Source organism: Podarcis melisellensis, assembly GCF_964234715.1.
Source record: "Podarcis melisellensis genome assembly, chromosome: 10".
In the NCBI taxonomy this organism is placed as follows: Eukaryota; Metazoa; Chordata; class Lepidosauria; order Squamata; family Lacertidae; genus Podarcis; species Podarcis melisellensis.
Window position 1 is genome coordinate 7606664 of NC_138542.1, and position 26069 is coordinate 7632732.

Genomic DNA, 26069 nt, shown 5'->3' on the forward strand with positions numbered 1-26069 from the left:
AGCTCTGGCCCAATGGTGGCCAGTGGCTTGAATTTAATTAATTTTATAATGAATGATTTTAGAGTGTTGTTTGTGCTGTACTTTTGTACTGTTTTATTGTTGTTAGCCGCCCTGAGCCCGGCTTCGGCTGGGGAGGGCGGGATATAAATAAAATTTATTATTATTATTATTATGTGACCAAAGGCAACTTAACAAGGGCCCTGTTCTTAAAGGGGGTGGGGGAACTATATGTCTGTCTATCGGAACCGGAGGAGGACCTGCACCGGATCCTCTGCCTCAGGCGGCATCTGAACCGAGTCTGGGGCCTGATCCTGAAGAGTCCCAGTCTGCACAGGTTCCCCTGCAACAAACCCCAGCTGGGCCGAGTCAGGGGCCTGAGCCTGCCCTGGCTCCAGATGCGGGCATGACTCGCAGGAGGAGTGCTCGCCTTTGGGCGAGACAGGGAGGTGAGTTGCCGGGGGATCAGGACTGGCCATTACCCAACAGAGATAAAAGGCTGCTGGACCCCGCCCCAAGTTGCAGGAGCAACATTGCTTCTACCTGCCGATTACCCTGCGCCTGACCTAGCCTGGTTTCCTGCCTTGGCCCTGTTGGACTGACTCCTCGTGGATTCGGGACCAGACCTGGACCGCGTTGCTCAGGTTAACCCCCGGGCCCAGCACAGGTGCCTTCCAACTCTAAGATCCTATGAATGTGTACTACACAGCCAACAATCGTCTTCTGTAACACTTACAGAGGTGAACCATCTCAGATGCTTTTGCCCCATCCACTGCATTGTGTGGTGCACGGCTTCTTTTACGCAAATGGCTTGAGGAAGCACATACATGTTCAAGTTGAGAGGAAGGCTTAGAATCATAGAGTTGGAAGAGACCACAAGGGCCATCGAGTCCAACCCCCTGCCAAGCAGGAAACACCATCAGAGCACTCCTGACATATGGTTGTCAAGCCTCTGCTTAAAGACCTCCAAAGAAGGAGACTCCACCACACTCCTTGGCAGCAAATTCCACTGTCGAACAGCTCTTCCTGTCAGGAAGTTCTTCCTAATGTTTAGGTGGAAACTTCTTTCTTGTAGTTTGGAACCATTGCTCCGTGTCCGCTTCTCTGGAGCAACAGAAAACAGCTTTACCAACATGAACAATGAACTTCGGGGAGGGAACTACAGAGTAAACTGAAATACAGTTGTACCTCGGGTTACAAACACTTCGGGTTACAGACTCTGCTAAACCGGAAGTAGTACCTCAGGTGACGAACTTTACCTCAGGATGAGAAAAGAAATCACGCAGAGGCGGTGCGGCGGCAGGGGAAGGCCCCATTAGCTAAAGTGGTACCTCAGGTTAAGAACGGTTTCAGGTTAAGAACGGACCTCCAGAACAAATTAGGTTTGTAACCAAAGGTACCACTGTAACAGTTGCTGTAGCTTCCCCCACCCCCAGCTTTTAGAGAGACATTACAGCATACAGTCATACCTTATGTTACGTCCGCTTCATGTTATGTTCTTTCAGGATATGTCCCACAGCGACCTGGAAGTACCAGAAAGGGTTACTTCCGGGTTTTGCCGCTCGTGCATGCACAGACGTGCAAAATGACGTCACGAGCATGTGCAAAAGTGGCAAATTGCAACCTGCGCGTGCGCAGACGCACCACTGAAGGTTGCATTCTGCTCATGTTACGAACAGGACTCTGGAACGGATCCCGTTCGCAACCAGAGGTACCACTGTACTAGAAAGATCGAGGGCACAAGGAGAAGGGGACGACAGAGGACGAGATGGTTGGACAGTGTTCTCAAAGCTACCAACATGAGTTTGACCAAACTGCAGGAGGCAGTGGAAGACAGGAGTGCCTGGTGTGCTCTGGTCCAGGGGGTCACGAAGAGTCGGACGCGACTAAACAACAGAGAAGCACAAACTTTCTCTTATCTGCCTCAGTCACCAAAAGAACCCTTCTTCAAAACAAAAACGAACAATCCATGATGGATATCCACAGCCTTGCAGACCTAGAAAGAATCCTTGCTCACGCCATTTAATACCATAAGCCGATTGTAGTTACCCTCTCACATGCTAAAGAGACTCACTTCTCTCTGCTAGGGAGTAATGAGAGGGAAGCAATGCCAGGGCAGCGGGGAGAACACCTTCAAGTTTTTTAACCCTCTTATTTTCCTGCTCCAGCATCCTGGCATTTATAGCAAAATATCTAGCAAACCTTGAAGGGGGGCTTTTTGGAAAACTCTTTTATTCAGAACACACTGAAGTCAAGTGACCACCCTCAAAGTTAACAATTTTCTCACCCTGTACATAAACTACTGGTGCACAACAGCAAAAACCTTTCTGCCCAGAAGTGGTGCTATTGAAAGAATCATTAGCTGCCTTTGGTGAGCAATTAGAGACAACTGTAACCAAAGAAAACCTTTAATAAAAATAATTTATTATTATTATTATTATTATTATTATTATTATTATTATTATTATTATTATAAAAATTGCTTCCGTAGCCTCAAATAATTAAAAGAGAGCTGGAAAAGAGGAGGACCTATCAAGGTTTAGCAATTAAGTTGTCAGGATGATTAGCTGTCTATTTTTATTTTTTATTTTTTTGGCGCATCACTAAAAAGTCTTAGCTTCCCACCAAGGCAGTAACCTCGTGTGTGGACTGTAACAACGTCAGGCTGCAATTGGGCTCACATAACTGAATGCTTCCCCATTCCAAAGAATACAATAAATAAGAATCTCTGCAGTTGGAAAACTAGAATGTCAGGGAAAACATTCTGCTTAACTTACTGGTTCCTTATGTGTAAACTTTGTTTTCATACCAACATACCAGCAAATGAGCCCCCACTCACTGTCTAAAGTGGTTCTCATAAGACCCAAATTTGCTACCCCAGCAAGAACTTGGTCAAAGGATATGTAAGCATTGAAAACATTAGCAAAACTATTTATTTGGGAGCAAAAAGGACTACATAACTTTATGCTATAATATACTGTGATTTTCTATAATACTCAAAGATAGGTAAAGGTAAAGGTAAAGGTACCCCTGCCCGTATGGGCCAGTCTTGACAGACTCTAGGGTTGTGCGCTCATCTCACTCTATAGGCCGGGAGCCAGCGCTGTCCGCAGACACTTCCGGGTCACGTGGCCAGCGTGACGAAGCTGCTCCGGCGAACCGGCACCAGAGCAGCACACGGAACGCCGTTTACCTTCCCGCTAGAAAGCGGTACCTATTTATCTACTTGCACTTAATTATGCTTTCGAACTGCTAGGTGGGCAGGAGCTGGGACCGAACGACGGGAGCGCACCCCGCCGCGGGGATTCAAACCGCCGACCATGCAATCGGCAAGCCCTAGGCGCTGAGGTTTTACCCACAGCGCCACCCGCGTCCCAAAGATAGTCAGCACCATAACATCATGAGCAAGCAAATTTTCAAAATGGATTAACATCCCATGGTAATTGTTGAAGAAAAAGGCTTTGGAAGAGAGATTTCTTACTCTCTTGTAGCAGCGTTAAACACAACAGCAATTGCTTTGAGCACATTTAAATTTGGTTAGATTTTGCTATCTGGCCCCATCCACAAAAATACACTTTAAGCAAAAACACTTAGGGTAGAATAAATCACAGACACATGGTAGTAGAAGGTTCTAAACAACTTAAAAAGAAAAGTACAAAGTTTTCTTACAAAAAGGATAATGCAATCTTTGAATGAGCAATAATAATAATAATAATAATAATAATAATAATAATAATAATAATAATAATTTATTTGTACCCCGCCCATCTGGCTGGGTTTCCCCAGCCACTCTGGGCGGCTTCCAACAAAGATGAAAGATACACTAAAATGTCACATATTAAAAACTTCCAAGAACAGATGTCTTCTGAATCTCAGGTAGGTGTTTATCGCTTTGACATCTGATGGGAGGGCGTTCCACAGGGCGGGCGCCACTACCGAGAAGGCCCTCTGTCTGGTTCCCTGTAACCTCACTTCTCGCAATGAGGGAACCGCCAGAAGGCCCTCGACGCTGGATCTCAGTGTCCGGGCTGAACGATGGGGGAGGAGACGCTCCTTCAGGTATACTGGACCGAGGACATTTATGCATGTTCCAGACAGCACAAAGAGAAAGAGAATGAGAAGGGGGGAGAAGCGGCTGCTGAGAGCCACTCACTTGCAGCCTGAGCTCAGATTAACCCAGGCACAGGCAAACTCCGCCCTCCAGGTGTTTTGGGACTACAACTCCCATCATCCCTATCTAACAGGACCAGCGGTCAGGGATGATGGGAATTGTAGTCCCAAAACATCTGGAGGGTCGAGTTTGCCTATGCCTGGATTAACCCTTTCACACACACAAGTGTGAATTAATAACTGTATATTGCAACAGTAAAGACAAGAGATTCCTGCATTTCCACTTCATTAACTCCTCATGACTGTCCAGAAGTTCCTCTTTTTAAATCATGATTCTGTGTCAGTACAGTGGCACTTCAGGTTAAGTACTTAATTTGTACTTAACCTGAAGCACCACTTTAGCTAATGGGACCTCCTGCTGCTGCCGCGCCGCTGGAGCACGATTTCTGTTCTCATCCTGAAACAAAGTTCTTAACCCGAGGTAATATTTCTGGGTTAGCGGAGTCTGTAACCTGAAGCGTATGTAACCTGAAGCGTATGTAACCCGAGGTACCACTGTATTAGGAATCAGCAGCTTACTCTCAACACCTGGTTTTGTATGCTACTTTTTGTGGTCAAACCTGTGGCTGTTTGAAAAGCAGATGTTCTCTCAGTTATGAATTCTCTGTACAATAGAAAGTATGAAACCCTCACTGATCACACATGCAAATCAGAGTACACCACAGCTGACATACACCCCCAGTTCTCAGAGGCTTTTTCACCAATTTCACTGGTATTAGGACTTTTTTCAAAAAAAAAGTTGTGATGCTCATCTATGATGCAATTCACGATTTAACATAATTTCTGAGGAGTTTTGTTTTTATACACCAGTTGAGGAAAAGACAAAGCTGCCAAGCCAGGTCACTGGTCTGTATAGCTCAGCACTGTCTACCCCAGCCTCTCTCAATCTCGGGTGCCCAGATGTTGTTGGAATACAACTCCCACCATGATGGAAATTGTGGTCCAACAGAATCTGGACCACAGATGCTGAGAAAGGCTGGTCTACACTGAATGGCAGTGTGACGGTAGTAACACTCTCTCTCTCTCTCTCTCTCTCTCTCTCTCTCTCTCTCTCTCTCTCTCTCTCGTTAGCATGCCCAGGTAAGGAAAGAGATACTTATGTATTTTTTTTGCACAATCTCTAGAACTACATTGGGGATGCGGGTGGCACTGTGGGTAAAACCTCAGCGCCTAGGACTTGCCGATCGTATGGTCGGCGGTTCGAATCCCCGCGGCAGGGTGAGCTCCCGTCGTTCGGTCCCAGCTCCTGCCCACCTAGCAGTTCGAAAGCACCCTTAAGTACAAGTAGATAAATAGGTACTGCTTTATAGTGGGAAGGTAAACGGCGTTTCCGTGTGCTGCGCTGGTGCTGGCTCGCCAGAGCAGCTTCGTCACTCTGGCCACGTGACCCTGAAAGTGTCTCTGGACAGCGCTGGCCCCTGGCCTCTTAAGTGAGATGGGCGCACAACCCCAGAGTCGGTCACGACTGGCCCATATGGGCAGGGGTACCTTTACCTTTACCTAGAACTACGTTAAGCCATCCAAGCCGTGCTCTGGGCCCCTTCTGTGCAAACACCTTTGCCAATAGACTAGGAGTACCCAAAGGATGCCTGATTTTGACAAGGCAGCGTAAGGGCTCTTGCGATGCTGGCGCAGCCCTAGCACTGCGTTCCCAGAGACTCTGGAATTCCTGACAAACAGGAACTCCAGAACCTGAAGAGGCGTGTGCCTGGTCACTTGCACTTCCAGGGTACAGCTTTTTGCACTCCCAAACCTCCGGATATTTTGGCCTTTTTAAAACATTCCCCCGGACGCTATTTTCGCTGTTTGAATCCTGGACGTGTCCAGGAAAATCTGGTCATATGGCAACCCTAAAGCAGGGATACGCCCAGGATTCGAACCTGGAGTCTTCTGCATGTAGAACAGATGCTGTACCACCGAGCTATGGCCCTTCTGAAGTTTAGGAAACTAACAGACAAGTAAGCTAATGTAAATGTACGGCGCACACACTAAATAACAAGTTCTTGTGGTGCAGGCATGGCCTCTGGAGCAGTCCAAAGGAGATTATAAATTAGGTGATTGAGAAAATGGAGGAGTAAACAACACGTCGCAGGGCTCAGGAAATAATATAATGTTGCAACTACTCCAGCAAATAAATCTTGTTTCCGATGGAAGAAAGTAACGTTTCTTTACATCGTCCCCTTTTTGATCCAGTTCACCTCTGGTTCAATTGGGAACGACTGAATACATTTACTATAAAATAATGTTTTATCCTTCTCCTCATCCGAAAAGGTTCTCAGAGTGGGAAAGAAAGAAAGAAAGAAAGAAAGAAAGAAAGAAAGAAAGAAAGAAAGAAAGAAAGAAAGAAAGAAAGAAAGAAAGAAAAGTCCCGAAGGTGTTAAAGAAAGATAGAACATTTTTCATGTACGCAACAATAGCAACAAGAATACTACTTGCTAAGAACTGGAAAACTCAAGATCTACCCACACTGGAAGAATGGCAGATGCAACTGATGGACTATATGCAATTAGCGGAGATGACCGGCAGAATCCGAGACCTGGGAGAAGAAAGGATTGAAGAAGATTGGAAGAAATTCAAGACCTACCTGCAGAAATATTGCGATTTAGTGGAATGCTAAGAAGGATGCTTGGTTATAAATAATTGGCCATCATTAAAATAGATTAAGAATTGATATTTAAGCATGTGGTTATAGATTTGGAAATAAGATGATAATTTGCTTGACAAAAATTATTAAAGATGTAAATGGGAGCGGGAGACGTGAGGAAGCTCAAGAATATTATGAAACTTTGTTAAAACAAAGCAATAATGTTTATTATTATTGTATTCTCTTTTTTAAAAACCTTAATAAATATTTATAAAAAAAAAAAAGAAAGAAAAGTCCCTATACTCAGGCTTACAGTCCAAAAAGACATGGCAAAAGAAAAATGGATCATAAGAGTTGGGAGAGAGACCCTGAGGTTCATCTAGTCCAGGAATGGCCAAACTTGGCCTCCTGCTGTTTTGTGACTACAACTCCCATCATCCCTAGCTAACAGGACCAGTGGTCAGGGATGATGGGAACTGTAGTCTCAAAACATCTGGAGGGCTGAGTTTGGCCATCACTGATCTAGTCCAACCCCCTGCAATGCAGGAATATACAGCTGTCCCTTATGGGGATGGAACCTGCAACCTGGGCGTGATCAGCACCACGTTTTAACCAACTGAGCTAGGAAATAAACAAACTCAGGTTCCAGTTCTTAATTGCAAGTTGTTCCAATTACCAGCCGGGATGGAAAGATTCAAGGAGAGGAGGAACCAAAAGATGCTGGCCCCCCAGTTGTTTTGATGGAGTGGTCCTGCGCCCCATTTCTTCCCTCCTCTGCTGCAGACTGATGTAATGTTACATCCATTATTGTTGGCCGGTATTCAGTTTCGATCTTTGTTTTATAGACAATTACGTCAGCTCCCTAAGATAAATGCCATATCTTTTGAGAATCCATAAGCAGCATGGGCTAAGCAACCACTTAGCCTGCCACCAACCTGTGATCATCATCGGAGACCCTTCTCCGCGTGCCTCCCCTACGAGAGGTCCGAAGGGTGGCAACACAAGAATGGGCCTTTCCTGCAGTGGCCCCCCCATTTGTGGAATGCAGTCCCCAAGGAGGCTCACCTGGCACCTTCATTGCATCTCTTTAGGCGCCAGGCAAAAACATTTTTCTAAAACCAGGCCTTTGGGTTATTAACATTCTACGGCTTTTTAAATGTGCTTGTGGGAGGGGGTGGTTATTGGTTGGTTTTTGTTTTATTATGTATTTTGTGTTCTCATTTTGTATTTTTATGCTGCGAACCACTCTGTGTTCTTCGGATGAAGGACACTATACAAATGTAATTAACAACAATACAGTGGTACCTCGGGTTACATATGCTTCAGGTTACATATGCTTCAGGTTACAGACTCCGCTAACCCAGAAATAGTACCTTGGTTAAGAACTTTGCTTCAGGATGAGAATAGAAATTGTGCGGCGGCAGCAGGAGGCCCCATTAGCTAAAGTGGTGCTTCAGGTTAAGAACAGTTTCAGGTTAAGAACAGACCTCCGGTACGAATTAAGTTCTTAACCCGAGTGTCCACAGTACTAGCGGCCTGATGTACACGGGTGTAGCACACCAAGAATACCAGACTGCAAGTGAGTAGCTTTGTGCTCTCTTCTACACAGTAGTCAGAGAGAGAGAGAGAAAAACATAGACACTAAGAGTCCTGTTATGTCCTATAAAATAGCTGCTGTAGTTACTGTATAACCTTATTAGCATTAACCTGTCTCCACAGCACCTTGTAGAAAGTGTGATAACAAATGCAGAAAGGAATAGAATTAAAAATTCATTCCTTTCCTAAAGAAAGCAGGGGGGGGAGAATTAAATCATTCTCACACTATATCATAACAATACTGTAAGTAGAGAAGTAGGCTATCTAAGCTCGGCGTTCCTACTTCCCCACCAAGACCACGAACCACTTGAAAATGGCTTGGTGGACCACTTTATGATTTTCCTGCCTGTCGTAGCAATTACACCTTGAATTCTGTGGAATTACAATGCATATAAGATGTGCTGTCTACTATCTGCAGCCACAAACCAACCCGCATGTCACAGATCACCTGAATGAAACTTGCCTAAGGACCACAGTTTGGGAGCCCCTGATCTAGCTGGCTACTGTACAGTGTTCTGTCTGGAAGCTGCAGCTACAGCAGAATTCACCGGTTCATTCTGGCCGCAAGCAGTCATATTTAGGGGCGCGTGGGTTAAACCACAGAGCCTAGGACATGCCGATCAGAAGGTCGATGGTTCAAATCCCCGTGACGGGGTGAGCTCCCGTTGTTCGGTCCCTGCTCCTGCCAACCTAGCAGTTCGAGAGCACGCCAGTGCAAGTAGATAAATAGGTACCGCTCCGGAGGGAAGGTAAATGGTGTTTCCGTGTGCTGCTCTGGTTTGCCAGAAGCGGCTTAGTCATGCTGGCCACATGACCCGGTAGCTGCACGCCGGCTCCCTTGGCCAATAAAGCGAGATGAGCATCACAACCCCAGAGTTGGCCACGACTGGACCTAATGGTCAGGGGTCCCTTTACCTTAACACTGGGAACTGGCCTCAGGCAGAGTCAGATTTAGGGGAGCATAAATTGTTTAGTTGCATCGGGTGCAGAGCCTCGCAGGCACTGCAGAGGACACCACAAATATGATTTAGAATGGTGCGTGAGAGGCAGGGGGCAATTTTTTTGGGGCATCACTGAAATTTGAGACCCCCAAGGACCGACAACCACTGCAGGGTTGGCAAATCAACGCTGACCGATATTGGTCCAGATCTGAGGGGTTTCGAAGAAACTTTAGCTGAAATTCCTAAAGGACCTGGGATGAGCATATACGCCAACCTTTCCACTCTTTAGACCTTACCGGATGAGGCCTTGCTCCACATCCCTTTACTGAGTGAAGTAAAACCAGCAGCACCCAAGGCTGGAGGACATGCTCTGTATTAGCATGCCCCTGAATGCAAATGGCTAGTCAGGGGTCAGCAAACTTTTTCAGCAGGGGGCCAGTCCACTGTTCCTCAGACCTTGTGGGGGGCCGGACTACATTTTGGGGAAAAAAGGAAAAAAGAACGAATTTCTATGCCCCACAAATAACCCAGAGATGCATTTTAAATAAAAGGACACATTCTACTCATGTAAAAACATGCTGATTCCCGGACCGTCCGTGGGCCAGATTTAGAAGGTGACTGGGCCGGATCCGGCCCCTGGGCCTTAGTTTGCCTACCCATGGGCTAGTATCTATCTCATTACTTGCATTTGTGCATAAAAACAGAACCTTCTTATTCTCCTGTTTAAAGACACTTTAAATTTTCCCATTGTTTTCTGTTTTCATTTATCCAGTTGTTTCTATTGTCATGACATTCGAATTGCCTTAAGAAAGTTTTAGTCGTTCTTTTTATTTGAAAAAGGGAGCAATTAATACTTTATTTTAAAAAATCAGCAGGTTATATCTTAAGTATTGTCCACTTCAGACTAAATTTATAAATCTCATTAAGGTTACCTTCAAAAACACAAACTATAACTTCAGGTAAGCAATATTTTATATAGTTTTCTGGGAATCTTTCACCGGGATTGTTTAAAATGTTTCCCTCATATAAATTAGCTCTCATATCCTGGCAGTTCTTCTGTCTCTGTCCCAGCAGCAAAGCCTGTTCAGTAGAACATCACCTTATAGCAAAGCACAAAGTGATGGAAAGTGACAAAAAAACCCCAACAACCCGAAAGAATAAAACAAACAAAAACATTCTTTCTAGTGGCATGGCCAATTCTCCCTTCACATCAGTGGTAAGAAGCAATACTTTCCCTGGGGCACTCATCATTTGTAACACCAGAGTCCTCTTTGCCAGACAAAGGGGAACCTGTTAACCCACTGTATGCCGACATTCTTACTATAACCCAAGCTGCACCCCTCCCTCAAAGTTTTAAGGACACACAGAGCAGTTCCAACCTTGATTCACATGAAGGGAGAGAAATCGTGGAAGGAAGTCAGTGTTCATACATCATTCCTCCACTAGATTCACCATGAAAATATAACAAGGAACCAGTTATTATACATCAGATTCTCATACCTGGCATCTTTTTACAGTTTCTGTGAAAATGCAATGTGACACAATCGATAACCAAAGTGAAGAAGCAACACAGCAAGGGTTGTGGTGCAGTTTGAAGGCTTAAATACACATTCATCAGAATTCTTGCAAGAAAGCAAAATATGAGAAACCATGCAAGGTGTTATCTCAGAAGCACCAATTCATGAAATAAACACAACTGGGAGGCTGCCACACCAGCCTCCAACAACCTGGTCCCTTCCAGATGTTTTCGACTATCATCCCATCATCTCCAGCTGCTACAGTTGTGTCAGTAACAACTTTAACCAAACAACTAAGACCGGGAAAAATAGGCTTCTGTGACACAGAATGGAATCCCTCAGTTAAGGGAGACCCTGGCGATTTACATAAATCTTAGAACTATTAGTGCAAGTGTTACTCATTAGTGTTTAGCTGCTTAGGCAAGAGTAAAGTGAATGTTTTCAGTTTGGGATATTACAAAGCCATAAGAAACAGGCAGGGTTTTTCAGCTACATCAAAACTGGCAATCTGTTGAGGAACGTGGAGATCATTTTGTTCTGGATTAGTAGTCGACTTGTCCTCATATTATCTCCGTTAAGCATGATGGCGGTGGTTCTTAAGACTTCGGCTTTAATGGAATTTTTACTATTTTCTTTCCAAAGAAGTTATGAAGTGACAAACAGAAACGTTCAAAAGTTACTATTATGGTTTTAAGTCTGCAAAGTACTTATTTACAGTCTTACAGAAGAACCCTTTGCTTGTCTACATAGAAAGCGCCACTAAGTTTAACAGGATATATCCCAGACAAGCGTGCATAGAATTGCAGCCTTACCTGTGCTTTGTCATCATAATTATCTTCAAAAGTAGGTTGATGTGGGCCAAAGCAGGTGCATGAATGTTTTATAAACATATGATCTCCTCTGGTTTTGCTTCAGCGCAAGGGTTAACATTTAATACTGTGCTTTACAGCTGAAATAGTGAAGTATCTGCGAAAGACACATGCACCAGATTTGGCACCATTTTACTGATTTGCGATGGAATACAGTTGTACCTTGGAAGTCGGACGGAATCCATTCTGGAAGTCTGTTCGACTTCCAAAATGTTTGAATACCAAAGAACGACTTCTGATTGAAGCCGCGGGAAACCTGTCAGACGTTCAGCTTCCAAAAATAGTTGGCAAGCCGGAACAGTCACATCTAGGTTTTGTGATGTCCGGGAGCCAAAACGTTCAAGAACTAAGCTGCTTGAAAACCAAGGTACAACTGTAACTTGCTCAAGTTCTTCCAGTGAATCTGTGGCGAAGGTGGGACTGGAACATCAACAGTCCTACGAAATCCATGCCTACCTAATTTCTAATCATAGTTGCTCAGATGTGCAAACCTAACCCCACCTGCAAGAAAGCTTCACTAATTTGGTGGGAACATGTGCAGAGGAGGGTGACCAAGGCGAGACCAAGGGTGTGGAAACAAAGCCTCATGAGGAACAGTTGAGGGATTTGTGTATGTTTAGCCTAGCAAAGAGGACACTGGGAGGAGATATGATGGTCAAATATTTAAAGGGGCTATCACATGAAAGATAGAGCAAGCTTGTTTTCTCCTGCTCGGGAGGGTAGGATCAATGGATTCAAGCTACAAAAAAGGAGATTCCGACTAAACATGGGGAAGAACTTTCTAACAGTAATACCCGTTCCAAAAGTGAAACAGGCTCCATTGGAAGGTGGTAAACTCTCTTTTGTTGCTTTTTAAGCAGAGGTTGGGTGGCTATCTGCCACAGATGCTTTGGTTAAGATTTCTTCATAGCAAGGGGTTGGATTAGATGACCCTCGGGTCTCTTCCAACTCGACAATTCTATGATTCTACTAATTAAGCTGCTACCCTATCAGCATTACCTATTTAGCTCATCTGACAAACACAAATACATTTCAAAATTTGCTGCCTCAGGCAACAATTTGTAAAGAGAAACTAAAACTTAACCCATGTGCTGCAGCCTTCCATGCAATTCTAGCTAGTTGATTCCAAGCTGTAAGCGTAGGAAGAGAGAAAGGCCAGAGTCTGCACCAGCTGCTTGCAGAGTGGTGGACTGAATATAAAATAGCACAACGGTTTCAGGCCTCTGGAATGGGATAGTGTATTGTGTTCTACAGTTATCTCCTGGTATTTGTCTGGCTTGGACAAATACCGTCCCTTGGTGTTTGACTCGCTTTGTTGTAGCGCAGAGGTGGCGTGGTTTCTATTATACTTTTTGCCCAGAAAAAAATTACACCCCCCCCCTTACAGAAAGTACCTTGGATTACAGACGCCTCAGGTTACAGATGCTTCAGGTTACAGACTCTGCTAACCCAGAAATAGTACCTCGTGTTAAGAACTTTGCTTCAGGATGAGAACAGAAATTGTGCGGCAGCAGCGGAAGGCACCATTAGCTAAAGCAGTACCTCAGGTTAAGAACAGTTTCAGGTTAAGAACGGGCCTCCAGAACGAAATAAGTTCTTAACCCGAGGTAAAAAGGTAAAGGGACTCCTGACCATTAGGTCCAGGTGTGACCGACTCTGGGGTTGTGGTGCTCATCTTGCTGTATTGGCCGAGGGAGCCGGTGCACAACTTCCGGGTCATGTGGCCAGCATGACTAAGCCGCTTCTTGCGAACCAGAGCAGCGCACGGAAAAGCCGTTTACCTTCCTGCCGGAGCGGTACCTATTTATCTACTTGCACTTTGACGTGCTTTCGAACTGCTAGGTTGGCAGGACCAGAGACCGAGCAACGGGAGCTCACCCCGTGGCGGGGATTTGAACCGCCAACCTTCTGATCGGCAAGTCCTAGGCTCTGTGTTTTAACCCACAGTGCCACCTGCATCCCCTTAACCCGAGGTACCACTGTACTTAAGGCTCATCTTTCTCAGTGCAACTGTCGTGTGAACCAGCTCCTAGAATGTTTTGTTTCATGTTCCCACCAAACAACTCTTGACAACAGCTTGGCAGCAGCATGAAACCAAACTCTGTGTGGTAGGAGGACATCAGTGTGGCAAGCTCACTGCTTGGAGCAACTGTGGCGCACAGAGGTTTCCTGAATGCAGTCCTCACATGGCAGCAGCTTATCTTGTAAAGCAGCCATAGCAGGCTTGATGATTTTCATTTGTTTTAGCTAGAATTGCATGGAAGGCTGCAGCACATACCACCTCTAAGACCTCACCCTTACTTACTTCAAACCCAACTTATGCCCCTTGTTTCAAAACCCTACTGTAAAAAAGATGAAACATGCAAAACCGAAGTTCATCCCATATTATTTCCCCACTTGATTCCCCCCCACACACACACCCATTTCCTTTGTGTCAGACTGCAGGCCCCTTAGAGTACAAACCTGTCAACTACTTCTTTGTGAAATGCCATATATACTTATCTATTTATAAAAGTATTTCTGTGCCACCGTGCTGTAAGATATTGGGGAAGGGAACAACAATAAAACATAAAAACAATGTGAATTAAAGTAACTGGCTAGTTAAAGCGCTGCAAATAATAATAATAATAATAATAATAATAATAATAATAATAATAATAATAATAATACAGTGGTGCCTCGCAAGACGAAAAGAATCCGTTCCGCGAGTCTCTTCGTCTAGCGGTTTTTTCGTCTTGCGAAGCAAGCCCATTGACGGCTTAGCGGATTAGCGCTATTAGCGGCTTTTAGCGGCTTAGAAAAAGGGGGGGAGGGGAAAAACCCCGCAGGAACTCGCAAGACATTTTCATCTTGCGAAGCAAGCCTATAGGAAATTCGTTTTGCGAAGCACCTCCAAAACGGAAAACTCTTTCGTCTAGCGAGTTTTCCGTCTTGCGAGGTGTTCGTCTTGCGGGGCACCACTGTAATAATTTTATTTATACCCCGCCCTTCCCAGTTCAAAAACCGGGCTCAGGGCGGCTAACAACAAATTTAAAACACTTTAAAAACAATTATAAAAGCAGCATAAAATACAGTATAAAAACATGAATAATAATAAAAATCAAAAGGCCTATTGGCACAGAAACCTATTCAAGAGATGCCTGAAAGTGAAAAGCAAGGATGCCTGCTGAATCTCTGCTAAAAGGTTAATGCCCAACTTCCGGCTGAAGCTAGTTGGGCCTCTGTAAGACGGGGAATAACCTGAAACTGGCCTGGCAGCATATGGGCAGCCAATGTAAATGTTCTAGCAGAAGTGCCACATGCCGTCAGCCGTCTGCCCACACACTGCCAGCAGTCTAGTCACTGTAACAGCTGGAGCTTCCAGAGAACATACAAAAGCAGCAACTACCATTGCTACACCGAGTTGCCTAGGCGGGCAAAAGCAGCCACGGAGATAGGTCCAGAACAAGGTGCAAGTGATAAGCAAACGCTACTGGAAGCCCCCATAACTGAAAAAGCAAGGTGCCAGAGCAGTCTATGCCATGGAAAACTATGCCAGAGGCAGCCTGATAAACATATGGGTAAAGCTTATGGAAACAGTACCAAGGGAAGAAAAAGTTCATGTATTCAAGCTTCTGTATTAAAGATATGGCCAAATTAATTATCCATTTCCTGCCTCCACTGTGAACCAAAGCGGGAAGGAAAAGGCTCGTGTCATTGCCCTCTCCCAATTATCACTTCCTCTATCTTCCACATGCCGAGTTTGTACAAGGAAAATTGATGTATCCACGCAGGGATATTACGTCAGGCCATGAGATACACAGCTGGGTCATCAGCAGCATATTTGGACATGACATCACCCATCTTATAAAGAATCAAGAGTGAATGTGTTGCGTTCCCAGAGGACATTCCTTTTCCGAGATGGGCTACCTTCCCAGGTTGACAAGCCTCATCTGCCCCTCACTTCCTGCTACAGCACGTACAGAAACTAGCCCCTTGACCGATGGACCCACTATCGGTCTCGTCCAAGCGATCCACCGGAGCGTGACTTCGCATGCAGGGCAAATCCCTAACTCACCGAGGGTTTGAGACCTATCAGCTAGCCTCATCTGGTTTATCCAGCCAGTAGAAACCGTTCCCAGGGTACAATGCTGTTGTATGATGAGCTTCTAGGAGCTACAGGTGAGAGCTGAGCGCAGGGTAGGGACCAAAGGTGGATGAGATACCCCAGAAGAAGCACAACCTGTCTTCTACCAGAGGTACTACCCTTCTCCTAACCCCCCATTAAACCTGTATAGGCTGCAAGGAATAGCAGTAACCAACAGTAGCTACATGCAATATTTCAGACTTTACTTTCAGAATTGTACAGTGTATTGTACGAATCATTTAGTAACCGATAGGCTATTCTGTGGCAATTGGGCAATGCTTCATCATGCTTTGTGTCCTTCCACTGAAATCTATTTCCAACTATGTGATCATCAACCTTATAGGTAAAACAATCATATGCCATATAGGTAAAACACCTATATGTAAAAAACCACACGCCTTTTAGGTAAAACAATCGTACGTCATAAATGAGACCTGGAATTAATTTTGTCTCAAAAGCAACAAAATTAAAGTAAGCTCCACTGGAAGGCAGCAACATATGAAGATAAACTGAATTTTCTCGCTGTAAAAGGAATCCAACATATTCTGTCTTATTAAAGTTTTGCTCAAGATGGACGAAGTAAAAGCTTGTGAACTGAACCAAAGTGTTCAATGAGCATGGAACCTTAAAAATATTTTCCTCCATCTATCACTAACTTTCAAATAGTGTGCCTTCATACCTAAATGTTAGGCTTCACTGACAACAACAACAACCCTAATGGTTTAATTAGTACAGGCGGAATTTGTATTTGATGGAATTTCTCTCCACATTTGTCTTCCATAAACATTAGTGAACCTGTGGTCCTCCAGACACTGCTGGACTACAACTCCCATGATCCCAATCGATTGACCATGCTGGCTGGGGGTGATGTGAGTTGGGGACACAACATTTGGGGGGCCACAGGTTTCCCACTCCTGCTTTATATAATACAATTTCACATTCAGAAGGACACATTTCAAGTCTGCCAAACAAGCTACATGTTCTTCAATTGGGATGGGAAGGGAACCCATGGGTTATTCTGCAGAAATGGCGCAGGAGAGTTAAGATACACTAGCTGTTTACGTGAGAGTCTAATTTGTTTTGCTCAAAGTTAACAATGTAAGACAAAAGTGCCTAAAAGGCTCAACATGTCCTGGCTATCTCTTTGTTCTCCAGAAATTTTGAGGGTTCTAACTTCAAGCATAAGAATTTTTTACTGCAAGCACGAGGATTCATCCATTCTCTCTCCCACATCCTTCATTGCTGAATGGAAATTTCAACCAAAGGCCTAGGAAAGAGCACCTGCCTTCTGTCTTCCTTTATCTTGCCCATTGGCCAACTATGCAGCACCAATCTCAACAGATGCATAGTGAACACAGTACGTAATAGGGAGGCCTGAGTTTTAACGTGCCAAATTTTAATGAGTCACTACAGAGTAATCTATAGTTTGCATTTGTTGCACTGGAGATCAGTGTTCTGGTATCTTACATGGTGCTGTAATAATCTTTCTTTTGCATATTTTATTTTATAATAATCTCACACATTCACACTTAGCCATGATTTGCGCTATGTGCAAACCAACCAGTACGCTGCAACAGGGAAAACCTAAATTTTCTTAAAGTAGCAGATGAAATAGTATTGTTCAAGAAAAAAGGAACGACAAAGAACAATTATTCTGCTCAAGACTATTAGGGAAAATGGATAGCCTCAGCCTCTCTCTCTCTCTCTAACTTCAAATAATGAGAATTTATTCACACAGTGTACTTGCATATTATAAGGGCCAGGTTGATCTTGGGAGATCTCGATCCCCCAATAAATGACATGCAACATGCTGAAAAAATACATTAGAAGTTTCCCTCCAACACAGATCTGAACTACTTTCTTCTTTTTCAAGATGTTTTACAAAGATCAGTCAAGCTCTTCCAGCCTTGAAGAAGCCAGCAGGAGATGCCTATTTGGTTTCTCCACTCACAGCATCAAAGCCAACGAGCCAGTTTCTGCCACTCCAGACACAGAGGTTCAGTAACAATATCGGTGCTGAGTCAAAAGGATTTCTCAAGTGAAGTGCTACAAAAACAGCAAATGCACAGCTAACCCTAATCCTAAATCGTATCACCACAACCCTGCCTTACACTATGACGCATATGCAAGGTTTCCTCATGTTGGTAAGCTTCACTCCAAAGAATCACCTAGGTGAGAAAGATTTCTTTTCATTCATGATCAAATCCCCTAACAACTAAAAACAACAACAACCCACAAGCATCTACTCCATATGCACTTAATAAAAGTATCGCTGCAAAACACCACAATGTAAGAGCTGATTCACACACCGTTGTGTGGCATAATGGCTAAGGGATGGGATAGAGCCCACTCCTGAAACTTGTGAAGGCAACCCTAGACAACATCATCGTTTTCAGCCTCCACCCCATCATCTAAAATATGGGAATAATACTGACAGACCTAACATGATTATAATGATTTATAAGGGCACTTCCAGACTGCTGCTGTTTTCGGGTGGGATTCAATCACACCTAGAAATTCAGGTTACATGATTAAAGTTGATTCAGTGTTCTTGCAGAACAAATCCGTCTGTAGCCACCACCACCTCACTGGACTTTTTGCTGTAAGAAAAGTGACAGGAAAAAGAATTGGAAAGTGGGAAGATAACACTTACTTGACAGAACATTGTCAAACCTCTCGGAAAACGAATACTGAATAAATAGCCAACATCATCTAACCTCCCCACAAACCTTGTGCAAACAAATCAGTATTAAATGTTCAATAAGAGGGTCATCTGGAGGTGACCTAAGATAACATTGTAAGGGTTACAGGCAACTCCGAATGACGCATGATCACACACATGCGCACAGCTCAGAACTCGGAAGTAGCCCCAAAACATCATAAAGACGTCATGAAAAGGGATGGAGCAGGCTTACACATGCAGAGGTCTGGAACAGAACACCTTCACCAAACAAGGATTGCCTGTACTGCAAGAACACTGGAAGCTTCCTTACACAAAGATCACTGTGCCTTCTTGGTCAGTACCGTCTGTGATGGCTCAGTTTGCATGTAATGCTAAGCCAAACTATGGCTTAGCTCCAGGTAACAAGACAAGGAGGGAGCAGCAAAGCAGCTGCAATTTTTACTGTAACTTCAGCGCATGTGTTCATGCTTAGCCATGGTTTGGCTTAGTGGTACATGTGAACTGGACCACTGACATGATTTAAAGCATGATCTCTCCCAGCCTACCCTAAAGGTGCCAGGGAACGAACCTGGGAACAACTGTATGCAAAGCTCTCCCAACCAATGACCCTTCGTACTATTTTGAACATTTCAAAGATACATGCCAAGTATCACTTTTTTCCGCATTGCAACTGACTGCAAAAGCTGCTCATGCAGGCGGTATACTCATGTGAATAGTGTTAACATCGGAAGTGGCACTTACAGAAGGTACATAGTGGCTTCTGCCCAGGAGCAGATGTGCAAGAAACAGGGAGTTGCTTTTCAAGGAAGTAGCTGCTGTAATCTTTCAGGAGCCATAGTTCCTCCACCATGACACTACTTATGTGAGTAGACCACACACACACACACACACACACACACAGAGTTATTTCCACATATTAGCCAGTCAGATTCTGTACAAACTGTTTTTCAACCACTGGGTGGTTTGAAGAGATTGCATGGGCAATGCATGCTATCGCATCGAAACAATCAAATTCTGTGCACAGATTACGTTTGTATCAAAGAGACTTAAGCACACAGTGCTCTTGGGATGAGATCTCTGTTCCCCAGGCTTTATTTCTCAAAAGAACAAGGCTCTGGATTCTCTAATGCAAGAAAAACATTTAATATTTAAATTATTATAATACATTTCAATGTTGTGCAGCAACATATTTTTACAATATATTCAAGCACATGGTCTGCTTAAAAAACAACAACACCCAGTCAAGATACTACTTCCATTTTATGATAATTTGGGTGTTGTTTTATTGTCCCATTTTCCGTGGATTGTTTTTATATACACCACTCAGAAATGCAAATAACTAAGTGGTGTGTAAATGTCTTAAATAAATATTTTGAAAGGCCTATTATATATACCCTGATGCGGTATAATTCTAATCAGAGCAACTCTTTACTAAAGCAGAACTGCGCAATCCACTGCCTCTGTTTTATCAAAGTTTCTCCAAATCAGCCTATCCTTGCTCCCTAGATTGTACTGACAGCCAGTGGCAGAGCTTCATGCTCCAGCACCAGGGGGCGAAGAGCAGGCGGGGCTGGTGTGTGTCCCAGGGGCATGGCGCACCACCTGTGGGGGTGTGGTGTGAGTCCCGGGGGAATGATACGCCGCTTGTGGGGGGGCGCGGCATCAGCACGGGGGGGGGAGCCACAATGGCACCCCACCAGGATTGCACTGCTCCCCCTGCACTCCTCTTCCTCCGCCAGTGCTGACAGCCAAGCCCCATGCACCTCACACATTTGCTACCAAGTCAGAACTCTGAGCCCTAAGACTGACAGGCAGTGTCCCTTATGGTGTGTGATAACATCAGCATACAAGCAGAAGCAAGAGCAGGAGGCAGAATTCCGCGATCCTCCCAACCAACAGAATAACCACTACCACTTAGTAGGGCAGGGCAGGGCTGGGGCAGCAAGGCTGCAAAGTTGAGGCTGCACAGGTGTGAGTACTGGACTGGCTCTGCCAGTGTGCTCGCGGAGCCCCAGTTTCACCCCCCACCTGCCTTACCCTGCCTCACTAAGTGGCAGCACAGCACTGCTCCTGAGCAGAAGGGACTAAACAAAATATAGTGGTACCTTGCTTTGCAAACAGTCTGGCTTGCATACATTTTGGATTACAAACACGCCAAACCCAGAAGTGTGTGTCCCTGTTTGCAAACTTTTTTTGGATTACAACCCATTTTTTTTTTGGATTACAACAAAAAAAATTGGGAGGCCCCATTGGCGAACGCGCACCTTGGGTTACAACGTGTTTTGGTTTACAAACAGACCTCCGGAAGGGATTATGGATGCGGGTAGCGCTGTAGGTTAAACCACAGAGCCTAGGACTTGCTGATCAGAAGGTCGGCGGTTCAAATCCCCGCGACGGGGTGAGCTCCCGCTGCTCGGTCCCTGCTCCTGCCAACCTAGCAGTTTGAAAGCATGTCAAAGTGCAAGTAGATAAATAGTTACCACTCTGGTGGGAAGGTAAACGGCGTTTCCGTGCGCTGCTCTGGTTCGCCAGAAGCGGCTTAGTCATGCTGGCCACATGACCCAGAAGCTGTACGCCTGCTCCCTCGGCCAATAAATCGAGATGAGCGCCGCAACCCCAGAGTCGGTCACGACTGGACCTAATGGTCAGGAGTCCCTTTACCCTTTACCTTTACCACTGTACTCCCTACCACCTTCGAAATGGGTTTGTTTCCCCAGACTGTGAAAAATAGCTAATGATGAAAGACAGCTAACGAGGAAGTCCTGTGCATGTTTACTCATAATTAAATCCCACTGTGTTCAAATAAATGTGCACCAGAACGCAGCCCAAGAATGTAAGCCAGTAGGTCCCTACTTCAAGTGAAGGCAGTATTTCTCAGCATCCTACCACTTGCCATATGAAGATATCCATAATAAAATGAAATCCTCAGTTCACCGAGAACTGACATGAAGTGTGCTCTAAAAGCACTTCATAGCTGCTAAATATCACCGTAAGATCAAGATGTCAAAACAGATCTGGTGCTGTTCTGGGATCTGGAGACCTGGCCCCCAGAAATTGATATTACAGTAAGCCGCTAGATAAACTGCAAGATAGCCAAGCAAAGTTGCCCACCCATCCCAGTAGTATTTCTAGCTGTGTCTAGGCAGTCTTCTGCCACCCTTCTGATGCCGAGAGAGCCTAGTGCCACAATGGTAGATGTTAAAGGTAAAGGTAAAGGTACCCCTGCCCGTACGGGCCAGTCTTGCCAGACTCTGGAGTTGTGCGCCCATCTCACTCAAGAGGCCAGGGGCCAGCGTTGTCCGAAGACACTTCCGGGTCACGTGGCCAGCGTGACATCGCTGCTCTGTCGAGCCAGAGCTGCACACGGAAACGCCGTTTACCTTCCCGCTAGAAAGCGGTCCCTATTTATCTACTTGCACCCGAGGGTGCTTTCGAACTGCTAGGTTGGCAGGCGCTGGGACCGAGCAGCGGGAGCGCACCCCGCCACGGGGATTTGGACCGCCGACCTTTCGATCGGCAAGCCCTAGGCGCTGAGGCTTTAACCCACAGCGCCACCCGCGTCCCTTTATGGTAGATGTTAAGAGAGTACAAAAAGGGATGTGGGTGGTGCTGTGGTCTAAACCACAGAGAGTACAAAGAGTAGTTCTCAATTTGAAAGCCTCACTTATTCAATACTGTAGATTATTAATTAAAGTTATTCTCCAACCAAACAACAAGTATAACCAAAGCTCATTTTGACAACTGGACCTTCATGCAGGCCATTCAACGGCTCAGCCTGAAGGCATGTTACGTTAGCAGGCAAATGCCGACAATGAGGTACATCAACAGCTATGACAGTGTGATATCAGAAAACATGGCATTACTCTGCTCTCTCACACAGGATAAAAGGTTAACATTGGCGTGGAGGGACCCCATCAACAGAACTTTGCCAGCCAAACACTTTTTGTTCTCACATAGATTCCTTGGCTAAACTATTCAGGTACTAAATCAAGTGCAATCAACATTTAAGCAAACAACAACCACAACACCTTTTCAAAAAGCTGCCGTCAGTCACAAACAATGAAAACAAGAGCCTACAGGTTGCAGCAAATTATATTGTGGAAACTTTTCAGTTTAGGCCCGACAAAGGGGGTGCCTAAAATAAGCTAGGAATATACTACAGCTAAAAGTAAACTTTTAATATGTTATGTTTACATCATAACATGGTTTAATTTGAATGTAGTAATTGCACTGTGTTTTAAAAGCATAAAGTTTCCACCTCCCTAAGAAATAACTATGGAGGGACCACTTTCATCGCAGAAACAACAATATTTTTAGGGGAGCCATTACAGCAGAATGTGATCCAAGGGCTTTTGCAATGTCAAAGAATATCCCTGGGGCGTACCTCTCAGTTCACTAGATTCATGCAGAAAAGCTGCTTCAGGAAGTAGCCCATCTTGAATGAACCCTACAACAAATATAAAAAAACACTACTGTTTTTAAAGACCCACGTCATACAGGAGCTGAAATTGCGGCAAGCTCAATGACCCTGTCTATATACAAACTAGTGCAAAATACATTCATCCACTAAATTCTCAGTCTTCCCTTCTACTGTATTATCTCAGTTATCAAAATTTTACATTAATCTTCATATTCAGGGTCATCAAGCAATTCAAAGCAACCGCACAGCACACTTCCTGGGAAATAAGTTCAGTTAAAATATGTGAGGATTTGAATAAGGAGACATATTTAACACTATTTTAAAAATTGGAGAACATTTTTAGCCTGCAACGTTTATACTACAGTTCCTCTTATGGACAACACTATGGACCAGGCGGTTCTACAACGGAATTTTCTGAGGTACATCTGGAGGCAGTTATCGTGAGAATTTTCAGCTCAGTCTGATGTAATTTGGGAGGCGGATTAATTTGAATTTATGATATATCCTGGCAACAGCAATATTACAAAATGTTATAAAACCCTAGCTATCCCCCAAACATATGCTTGTGATACTGAAAATAATTAATAATATTGGTCCTAGACTTGTACTAAGATTTATTAGAAGCTGATGTATCTATACTTGGAGTTGAATTTTTCTTTCAAGGTAAATAATTATATATCCTAATCTGCTGGTGGAGCATTGATGCCCCTTCCAAAAGCCTCTTAATACCACAAAAACTCAAAAGGGTGTAACAGAGTTACACCACTGTTCTTGGCTTCAGGGCAGATAAACGGCATGCGGTGTGCAAGCCTGGGAATGTAAGCCTCACCATATTTAATGGGGCTGACTCCCAGTTAAGCGCTAATACAAATGTACCCTTAGAATGTCGTCGTATGGACACCATCAGCAGAACTAAGATTATAATCCTTACCTGCATTTACCTGACAGGAAGCCCCACTAAATTCAAGAGGACTTGCTTCTGAGTAGACACAATTAGGTTTATAGCTTTACCTCTGAGTAAAAACAGGAGTATGCTGACAGTTGCCACTTAAAAAGCTACTAACCTTACTCTCACTCATTCCCACACGTCCACTTAAAAAAAATAGCCCTTGCACAGCTCAGTAGAGTGGAAAAGGAGAAACCCGTGGCTCATCCTGCTTCTTTGCTTGGGCCAGAGTTCGGCACCTGCACCAGCAAGGCAGAATGAGCTATCCACCTTCAATGGTCCTGGAATCTACATGCCTGATCTTGATGAAGTATTGTCTCAGCACATTAGTTAACAGGATCTAGCCATTAGCTTGTCCTATCAAGTTCCAAAAATACAGTGTTTTTCTACAACATACACACTAGTTAGTTTCAGTTCTGCTAAAAGGGTGTGTCAAACCCTTGCTCATGCCATCATGAACCCACGCAGCTTCTTCAATGTACATAAAATCTGACAAATGCTTGCTGATAAGTCTATGGATCACATTACAAAACAAATCTGTCAATAAGAACTGTCTGCAGTCATAAGTTCTTCCTTGATAGAAAGTATAGGCTTGTTTGCCAACTTCACTCACTCGTAAGCTGCACACATGCTCACAAACCTGGTGCCATATTAACAATTCTCTGAATTACAATTTATGTATGTTTCTCATACATAAATGCTCATTTAGTTTGAAAAGTTGCCTGAAACTTAAATACTCACTACTCACTGAACCTCTGTGCACCAACAGCTTTATCATCATGAAAACCAAAGCTTATGTTGAATATTGACCCAACATCTGGTTATTATGACAGAACTGTTTTCAGCAACACTAAAAGTAAAACTATGTGATTGCTTGATTCAGCTGTTGCCTTTTCAGCTACAGAAGAAGTTAGTAAAAAGAATATGAAAAGCTGACTAGCCTGGACGCAGATGAGCAGATATAAGTGTGTACTTACTTGCACATTTGAAACACAGCACTGTCTCAAATTAATAATGGGATAGCCAGTTCCTTATAAAACAAAAGCTGAAGAGAACCATGCAAGTACTGAATATTCATACATGGAACTATCTCAATGCATAGGCCCAGGAAGCCTTATTTGTGGTTAGATTCAATAGGATCCACATGGCTGTGAAGCCCCAGCCATACTTGGCAAAACAAAAACAAAAAACCCCTGAGCTCTCTAACCAGAGCCACGCGGAGAGCAAGGTACAAGAACATATGGTCAGACCCCTGGCCCCTTCCTTACCTTCTTTATTAAGCCTCATCACCTCCCTGCTTTTTCCACCCTCTTTTCCAGCATCTTCTAGCTCTATACCTGCAGAAGAGAAGCAAAAGTCAAGGGAGGGCAGAGGCCGCTATATCCGACGAGAGCGCTAAAGAGTTAAAGGGTGCTCCGCTAGCCAGCGGCTGCAAAAAAAGGCAAGATGCAACAATCGCTGCATCTGCCAGGCAGGAGCATCCTCCCGGGCAGCCTTCAACCAGGCAACAAGCATCCTTCCTGCCTCCTCATTCCGCACCCAGCAGCACCCTGGCCCAGATCGCCCCCCACCCCACCCCCTCCCCAAATGCAACGGCATTCTCCTGCCCCTCCCCCCCCCTCCATCTGACAGCCAGCCACCCAGACAGCATCTTCCTCCTCTTCTGCAGCCGGAGGTGCCCAGCAGGACAGCACCGGCCGGGCACAGAGCACCACCCGCACACATGGACGGACCGATGGGTGGGTGGGTGGGTCTCCATGCAACTGGGTGACGGGGGCGGGAGCAAAGCCCACTGCCACGGGGGTCTATGCAATGCAAGGCAAGTGCAATGCAATGCAATGGGTCGGTGGAGTGCTGGGGGAGAAGAGGCGGCGGGGCATGCAAGCTCCCTCCCTCCCTCGCTCGCATCCACCCCGCATGTGCGTGTCCGGGGAGAGGGGCGCCTCGGCTTGCCCCGCACCCCACCCGCCGCCCCGCCTGGCCGGTCCTTGTGTGCGGCGGGCGCCCTTACTGTGCGGGGGGGCGGCGCAATGCGTGTGCGGAAGGGCGGCCTCCCGGACCCAGGCGGCCCAGGGCTGGCCCAGGAACGCCTCGGGACTGGGCACGGGCCGCTCCAGGGCCGCCATGGCGCCGCCGCCGCCGCCGCTCCTCCGGCAAGAGTCTTCCTCCTCCTCCTCCTCCTCTTCCTCCGTCTCCTCCTCCTCCGCGCCGCTCCTGCCG

General features: G+C 45.1%; 1 protein-coding gene across 5 annotated transcripts in view; it reads right to left on the reverse strand.

Moving 5' to 3' along the window:
• The window catches only part of ATXN7L1 (ataxin 7 like 1), a 78183-nt gene extending 52114 nt beyond the window's left edge, over positions 1-26069 (reverse strand). For 2 of the 5 annotated variants that reach the window (XM_081927670.1, XM_081927669.1), the window contains exons 1-3: positions 25861-26069; positions 25118-25186; positions 22868-22930 (exon numbers count right to left, since the gene is read on the reverse strand). In XM_081927670.1, the coding sequence (XP_081783796.1) occupies positions 22868-22930; positions 25118-25186; positions 25861-25975 (247 nt within the window). In that variant the 5' untranslated portion in view covers positions 25976-26069. The remainder of the gene's footprint in view (positions 1-22867; positions 22931-25117; positions 25187-25860) is intronic. The other 3 variants (XM_081927668.1, XM_081927671.1, XM_081927672.1) reach the window with 3 other exon arrangements.